The sequence below is a fragment of the Xenopus tropicalis genome, chromosome 2 (assembly GCF_000004195.4).
Source record: "Xenopus tropicalis strain Nigerian chromosome 2, UCB_Xtro_10.0, whole genome shotgun sequence".
NCBI lineage: Eukaryota > Metazoa > Chordata > Amphibia > Anura > Pipidae > Xenopus > Xenopus tropicalis.
Genome location: NC_030678.2, coordinates 11,581,654 through 11,590,430, shown reverse-complemented (window position 1 = coordinate 11,590,430; position 8,777 = coordinate 11,581,654). Strand labels below are relative to the sequence as shown.

At 42.5% G+C, this 8,777-nt stretch overlaps 1 protein-coding gene across 1 annotated transcript; it reads left to right on the top strand.

The window, feature by feature from the left end:
• Positions 1-685: 685 nt before the first annotated feature.
• On the top strand, positions 686-6,524 carry b3galt5.1 (beta-1,3-galactosyltransferase 5 gene 1). The gene is made up of 2 exons (XM_002938732.4): positions 686-823; positions 5,009-6,524. Exon 2 carries the CDS (start codon positions 5,009-5,011, stop codon positions 5,951-5,953), a length of 945 nt encoding a protein of 314 aa, XP_002938778.1. The 5' UTR covers positions 686-823; the 3' UTR covers positions 5,954-6,524.
• Positions 6,525-8,777: the final 2,253 nt, after the last annotated feature.

Here is an 8,777-nt window from a genome sequence, read left to right as displayed (position 1 = left end):
CATTCCCATCCCAAGCTGTGCAATTGGTTTTACAATGAGGGTGATAAGTCGCAATTGGTGCAATAGTCTTTACAATAAAGGTAATAAGATAATACGTTTTACAATGAGGGTGATAAGTGAATCACTATCGGTTATTTTTCATACGCACAACATTGACTGCAATGGCGGACTGTGAATTTATGGCGTATTGTTTAATGATAAGGTCTTTACTGGAATGGACACAAATTGCTAATCATCACAATATCATTATTAATCTGTTTTATGCTGTCCCCACAGTAGCAATTTCCACAATAATGCATTTTCCACCCTTATGGACTTAATTACTTTTCAGAGCGATATTAATTGCTGCTTATATATATATATATATTGATTTGATTATAATAAATTGTGATTAGTAGGCTGCCCAGCCACTTAGATAACTGATTTTTAATTTAATGGAATAAATGAATAATTGAAAACCCTACACACTTTAACTCATTTTGGTCTAAAGTATTTAAGTGGGGATTATGGGTACATTAGATCTGGTAATCCCAGTGCTGTTTACAAAGTCACCAGAAAAAGTCAATAACAGTAAAATACATCAATAAACTGAGCCTAATAGTTTTCAATGTAATCATGGGCTTTAACATTTTTAAGCTGGAAGACTGAAAATGCTTTTTTATTGTTGTCAGGGGGTTTGTCCACCTGTGGCCGAGTCACTTTGGATGAAGGTAAAACAAAACAATCCCAGTGTGAGTCTTCAGGAGCTCTTGGTGTTGCACCAAATTCGTATTTTCTGCTGAATCTTGTTTACGTACAGACTGGTGCTTTCTGCCGGCTAAAGGTAAGGTAGCAATCATGTTGTTATTATCATTTTATTGTTGAACATCCTGTATTGTATCCATTTGATTGCAATAGCAGTTTAAGAGTTTTCCCCCCATATGTAATACAAGGTACAAAGTTTGCCCAGGAGCAGTAACACATAGCAACCAATAAGATGCTGGCTTTTAAACAGGTGACCAGGAAACACTACCTGCTGATAGGTAATAAAAAAATGTCTCCTGATATTACTGGTACATTCCCCCATTTATCTTCAACTGGTGATTCCGTGTTTCCAGTGGCTGGTTAGGTGTGCTACAAAGTTTTTCATATGTGTATTCTCTAGCTTTTTGGTGCAAAAGGCCATCACTGAAACATCTTTTAGAAGGTCTTTCATCTGGTCTTCAAAAATGAGGTCTTTCATCTGGTCTTCAAAAATTCTTGCCGCATATGTTTTGGAGATCATAAAAAAGAATATCCAGTTCATCTTCGCTCTCAGAATAAGATAGTCACTGGGAAATCTGCTTCTGCCCAACTACGTGCCATTATGGATGAGAATTTTGATTCTTTCCTTTTGGTGGTATGGTTGATCGTTACTCTTCGGTTTTAGAGGTTTTGCTTAATTGATTTGGATAGTTTCCCCATTGTACAAAATTCATGTTTCACGTCAAAAGGTTTGGGTCAAAAGCTCCAGGCTCACTTCACCATCTGGGATTGAATCAGGCTATTCCATTGCTGCCACCGGAGAAAGGGATGATAAGTGACACTGCAACAATCACCTCCTCTGCCTCCTATCTATTCCCTTGGCCACTAGTAAGAGCACAGCTTTGTTTTATTTATTTAAATGGTCTGTGAACTTAAATGTCCTGAATTTGGGAATATGTACCACTTGCACTACATTCCAGGCCATTGTAAGTCAGCACACAGGTAGGGCGAGAATTGAATTTATACCAGCTCCTATGCTGGGATTAACACCTCTGCTGGGCCAACAACCCCAATCAGTTAGTAGGTCAGTGGGGCTTGGGAAAAGAGTTGCACATCACTTTGAATATAAACAAATATGGAAACCTCCAAGTCAGAGATTCATCCATGTTTCCAGTATATAATAGGCAAAGCAGTCTATAATCTTCCAGAACCAAGTTTTGGTTTCTATGTTTTAGACCTAAAGCCATCATGATGATTTGTTCCCTCCAGTACCTAGACTTTCAAATCTGCTACTCCAATCTGGTGATACACATTTTATTTACAAGAGAGAAAGAGACTTGAAAGTTTCCCATTATGGGAAGATAATGTTTCAGAGCAAGAGGCATCCATATTGAAAGCCAAATATAAGCTATATTTTACTTTTTCATGAGTATTCCCACCTACACCTACTTCCTTATCAATCTCATGTCAATCTTGATACCTCCTAAAAGATTTCCAAAAAAAGTGGACAATTTATATCCCAACCAGTTATGGCCAAGCATGTCCCTGATCCACCTGAAACCTGCCCAGTTCCAGGTTTGCCCCACCTCTGTTTGGTCTGCTATTTGGGGCTATCCTATGGAAAACAACTCCATTGGGAGTATGAATCTGTCAACCCAATCCTTCACTTGCTTCATCCTTGCCATGTTTGCTGATGTATTTCCAAAGGCAGATACAGTATTTTGTGCACAACACTACGGTGGGCAACCCCAATAGGCTAATTATCTTTAAATTTCCTGATCTTTAAATTCCAAAGGTCAGGAAATTCCCATTACCTACGTCAATGTTTCACTGAATTCTAGAGTATGTAGCAATCTGTTACATCTTTCTTTGAGATTTTTGCATGATGCAAAGCTTTTCTTACTAACAAGGGCAAAAACAGTTTCAACATGGAACAGAAGTGATGATTATACTTTGGAACAATGCCGTTTCTTGAATTTTTCAGCAGTTTTGCAAACTTTCCCACAAAGCAAAATGGGACAGATTTGATCATTACTACCCATAATACTTGCTGGCAGCAATCTACTCAGTCTATTGCCTACCTTCTTACACTCTGACTCTTGATGTGAGTACAGTCATTGAACTCTTCTGGCGAATGCAATCGCTTAATGGATAACCAGTGTTTATACGTATAGTTAAATAACACACTGTACAAATGTTAATACATATAAAGGCTCATCTGAGTCATTGGAAATCTTAACTGTCATTAAACTAAGGCAGGAGATGAGTCCTGGGCCCAACCACACCCTCAAGTGCATTTTTACAGACAAATACTCAGAGGCGCATGTCTGCCTGCCCTACCCTGCCTGTGTGTGCCATACTCTGCCTGCCCTATGCTGCCTGTGTGTGCCATACTCTGCCTGCCCTCCGCTGCCTGTGTGTGCCATACTCTGCCTGCCGTACCCTGCCTGTGTGTGCCATACTCTGTCTTCCCTATGCTGTCTGTGTGCCATACTCTGCCTGCCCTATGCTGCCTGTGTGTGCCATACTCTGCCTGCCCTATGCTGCCTGTGTGTGCCATACTCTGCCTGCCCTCCGCTGCCTGTGTGTGCCATACTCTGCCTGCCGTACCCTGCCTGTGTGTGCCATACTCTGTCTTCCCTATGCTGTCTGTGTGCCATACTCTGCCTGCCCTATGCTGCCTGTGTGTGCCATACTCTGCCTACCCTCCACTGCCTGTGTGTGCCATACTCTGCCTGCCCTACCCTGCCTGTGTGTGCCATACTCTGCCTGCCCTATTCTGTCTGTGTGCCATACTCTGCCTGCCCTCCACTGCCTGTGTGTGCCATACTCTGCCTGCCCTACCCTGCCTGTGTGTGCCATAGGGCAGGCAGAGTATGGCACACAGGCACCATAGGGCAGAGAGAGTAGGGCAAACACAGGCAGCATAGGGCAGGCAGAGTATGGTACACACACAGGATAGGGCAGGCAGAGTATTGCACACAGGCAGCATAGGGCAGGCAGAGTATGGCACACACAGGCAGCATAGTCCAGGCAGAGTATGGCACACAGGCAGCATAGGGCAGAGATAGTATGGCGCACACACAGGCAGCATAGGGCTGGCAGAGTATGGCACACAGGTAGCATAGGGAGGGCAGAGTATGGCACAGAGGCAGCATAGGGCAGGCATAGTATGGCACACACAGGCAGCATAGGGCAGGCAGAGTATGGCACACAGGCAGCATAGGGCAGGCAGAGTATGGCACACAGGCAGCATAGGGCAGGCAGAGTATGGCACACACAGGCAGCATTGGGCAGGGAGAGTATGGCACAAGGGTTTGTGAAGCTTTGCAAATCACTACAATTGACAATTCAGTGTATTTATAGATGGAATGAATAATCTAACTGATTCTAACGGCATGAGCATAGTTTACTTCCTGCTGTTTAATATAAACTGGAATGATGTTTTACCCAGTTCTTCACTGTTTTACTTGGGTATCTGTTGGGGTGGAACAAGGAAACACAGAGGATATGAAGCAATTTCACTACTATTCCTCATAGTTATATACAGATAGCTAGAACAGGGCAGGACTGCTGCTTACAATGGGGGGATCAGATAGGATCTGTGCCACTGTGACAGAATGCTCTGTTATACAGATAGCTAGAATCTCAGCCATAAAGCAGGGCAGGACTGCTGCTTACAATGGGGGGATCAGATAGGATCTGTGCCACTGTGACAGAATGCTCTGTTATACAGATAGCTAGAATCTCAGCCATAAAGCAGGGCAGGACTGCTGCTTACAATGGGGGGATCAGATAGGATCTGTGCCACTGTGACAGAATGCTCTGTTATACAGATAGCTAGAATCTCAGCCATAAAGCAGGGCAGGACTGCTGCTTACAATGGGGGGGATCAGATAGGATCTGTGCCACTGTGACAGAATGCTCTGTTATACAGATAGCTAGAATCTCAGCCATAAAGCAGGGCAGGACTGCTGCTTACAATGGGGGGATCAGATAGGATCTGTGCCACTGTGACAGAATGCTCTGTTATACAGATAGCTAGAATCTCAGCCATAAAGCAGGGCAGGACTGCTGCTTACAAAGGGGGGGATCAGATAGGATCTGTGCCACTGTGACAGAATGCTCTGTTATACAGATAGCTAGAATCTCAGCCATAAAGCAGGGCAGGACTGCTGCTTACAATGGGGGGGATCAGAGAGGATCTGTGTAACTTTTGAAGACTGTAAATCAATTTTTTGATATTGAAAATATTGAAAAATTATATATTCTCTTGATATTTCAGATGCTGCGCCTGAAGTGGATATTTGCAACAACGTTGCTGATCTTTTGTTTTGGCTTCTGTGTATTATTGTTAAATCTACAGGATTTCTGTACAATTTGTCGTAAGAGAATTTATTCACCTTCCCTGAGATCTGCTACAGTGAGGGAGACGTTCCAGTTGCGCCCCAAGATACAGTGCGAGAGGAACCCCCCATTCTTGGTGTTGTTGGTGACCACAACCCACAGTCAAAAGGAGGCACGGAACGTTATCCGGCAGACTTGGGGCAAGGAAAGACTAATTGGGGATAAACTTGTTTCCACCTATTTCCTTCTGGGCGCCGGCACAAACCCACGCCTGCAAGGGGAACTCACTGGAGAAAGCAACACTTACAATGACATTATTCAGAGAGACTTCATAGACTCATATTACAATCTGACCCTCAAAACCATAATGGGGATCGAATGGATTTGCACTCATTGCCCACAAACTACATTTGTGATGAAAACAGACACAGATATGTTTGTTAATCCATTGTACCTCGTGGAGCTGCTTGTAAAGAAAAATCAGACAACCGACGTCTTTACTGGTTCCCTCAGACTGCACGATGCACCCATACGAAATAATCACAGCAAGTACTACATAAGCACAACCGAATACCCACTGGCTAAATACCCGCCATTTTGCTCAGGGACTGGATACGTCTTTTCTGTAGATGTTGCACAAAAGATCCAGAATGTCTCCAGCACAGTCCCATTTTTCAAACTGGAGGACGTCTTTGTAGGGATGTGTCTGGAGAAAGTCAACATCAACTTGCAGAACCTTCATACCAAGCCAACGTTTCACGCATATAAAAAGCCATTTACTATCTGTAATTATCGTAAACTGGTCACTTCGCATGGCGTCCGACCACGTGAACTTTACCTTTTCTGGGACGTCCTGCGAAGGTCAAGGGATGAACAGTGCTGAAAGGACGGAACCTTTGTTGCTCCGTTTTATCAAACGGAAAACAAAAATTGACAATCCAAGAGATCTGTTAACAATACGATTTAATTTGACAAGGACTGGCATTTGTCTAGAGGAGAAAAATATTGCTAACAGTACAATTGCCAATTTATGCATATTTGTATTATATACTTTATTGGGTGGGTCAGCTGTTATTGAACTCAAATATTGTTTGTTTGGACTTTATGTTGGATCCTTGAAGAAATTCAGTTGCCAATAGTAGGGTAACAATAGAGGAAGCCCAAAGGGAGCTATAGGCAATCAGCTTGCGGAATGACAGAAAGTGCATGGAGGGAAGGGGGTCGGTAGGGATTGCTACTCTGTACTCGGCCACTGGTTGCCAACCAATGCTCTATAGATGCGACGTTAGTTCCGTGTGCTCCGGGGGTTTGTTATATATAGTAATCACACAGCTGAATGCTCCAAAAAGGAGGAAAATGTTGAAAAGGGAGTTATACTTGTGATGCAATGTCCTTCGAATCATAGTGTAAATCTGTAAGGTTTATTAACAAAGTTGCAAATACGGTTGGCACCTTTCAGTGGCCATAGATCCAGGCAGGGGATGCTTTGGCAATGGGCGGGGCATGGCATCACAGGGGCAGGGCTATGTGAGGGGATCGGCAATTGGAAAACTGGGCAGGCAGTTTTGACCCGGATGGCCCTTCTAAAAATCGTGCTGGCCGGGTCAAAACCAGACAGTTGTCAACCCTGTTGGAAGGTAAGAATGGAGTACGAAGAGCCGAACCATGCTCTCAGCACATGGCTGTCTCTATTTTTCAGCTAGTAAGCTGTGGCACCAAGGTCAATATAGCAGGTAGTCATGCAGCAATATACATGTATATATACTTTCCATTGGTGCACTCTTTTTACAAATTTTTGTATTACAGGGATTGGACCTGTTATCGAGAATGCTCGGGGCCTGGGGTTTTCCAGATAAGGGATCTTTCTGTAATTTGGAACTTCATATCTACAAAAAAACATTTAAAAATTAGTTAATGGATTGTATGGATCCAATAGGGCTGTTCTGCCCCCAATAAGGGGTAATTATATCTTAGTTGGGATCAAGTACAGGTACTGTTTTATAATTACAGAGAAAAGGGAATCATTTAACCATTAAATAAACCCAATAGGGCTGTTCTGCCCCAATAAGGGGTAATTATATCTTAGTTGGGATCAAGTACAGGTACTGTTTTATTATTACAGAGAAAAGGGAATCATTTAACCATTAAATAAACCCAATAGGGCTGTTCTGCCCCCAATAAGGGGTAATTATATCTTAGTTGGGATCAAGTACAGGTACTGTTTTATTATTACAGAGAAAAGGGAATCATTTAACCATGAAATAAACCCAATAGGGCTGTTCTGCCCCCAATAAGGGGTAATTATATCTTAGTTGGGATCAAGTACAGGTACTGTTTTATTATTACAGAGAAAAGGGAATCATTTAAACATTAAATTAACCCAAAATTATTTTTTTTACCCCCAATCAGGATTCATTATATTTTTGTTCTTATTTTAGTACACAGTATTGTTTTATTATTATAAAAGATAAAAATTATTTGGTGATAATGAAGTCTATGGGAGATGGCCTTTCCGTAATTTGGAACCTTTTGCATAGCGGGTTTCCAGATAATGGAACAGACTTATAATGTATTCTGACACAGTAATAATAGTGGCAATGACAACAGCATTAGCATCAATTAAAAAGCTACACTCCCAACAAATAGTTTTCGTGATGACTTTGGTTTTAAACAGTCTGGGACTTGGAAATGAGTCTTTCAACTGAGGACATGTCATTTTATACTGAGTGTTTTCATAATTAAATACAGGATACTTTTGGGTATATAATGTATTTCTGGCGTGCCTCTTCTGTTCCTTGCTGACTTTTTGAGGCAGAAGATTTCTAGGTGATGGAGCTACCACCACCACCACACCAAGTGCCATGAAGATAGTCCTCTTCTAGTATGAGGGAGGCTAGCTGTAGGAATGGTTGTCGTTGGGTTGATCCTGGAGGCCATACTAACCTGAGCAGAGGCCAGAATTGTGAGCATGGCTGCCCATGTGAATGTGGGCAAAGCTTGCCTCTGGCATCCTTAAAGGTGGAAAGAAGGGAGACTGGCATCAACAGCAGGTGGATTACATGTCTAGGGAATACTTGGAAACAAGTATAAGTTTGAAAATGTTTGGATAATGTGTCATTTCTTCTCTGGGACTTGCTAGCTATCTTATAGACAATCTCGTCACCATTGACAGATAACTGCAGTGAAATACAATGAAACAACTCAGTATGGGGTGCTGGAAAAGGCAGTGTAGTAGAGTCTAAGGATCCAGATACTGGGGCAACAAGGGGGGCCAGGCTGGGTCAGTTCTTGAGCTAAAGCAAATGAGTAAGCAGTGCAAAGTAGCTGTACCTGCCCCTTATGGAATCAGAGAAGCCATTTGGTACAGGTAAATGAGGTCAATATTCTTCTGCAGTAGTGAACTTTGGGCTTGGAAAGGTTTGTAGATGAGGAGAGCATCAGTACTTCATAGCAAGGAAGTATTGTACGCCCCACCTTTACGTTCAGTCATGGGGTCATGCAGGAGTCCCAAACTTTTATCTAAATCAGCTGTGAAGGAAGAAACTTCTGCTGCCTGAGACCCAATGCACACGGATCTACGTGGTCCAATGAAAACTCCAAGAAAGATTAAATATTCTCTTACATTAATTGATGACCTTTCTAGGTACACAGTACTCTACCTGCTGTCCAGCAAGGATGAACTTCCACAGAAGCTTGAAGAATATCTT

What these genes read in the sequence shown, in the direction of transcription:
- b3galt5.1 (XM_002938732.4), top strand. Translation starts at nt 5,009, where the DNA reads ATGCTGCGCCTGAAGTGGATATTTGCAACAACGTTGCTGATCTTTTGT.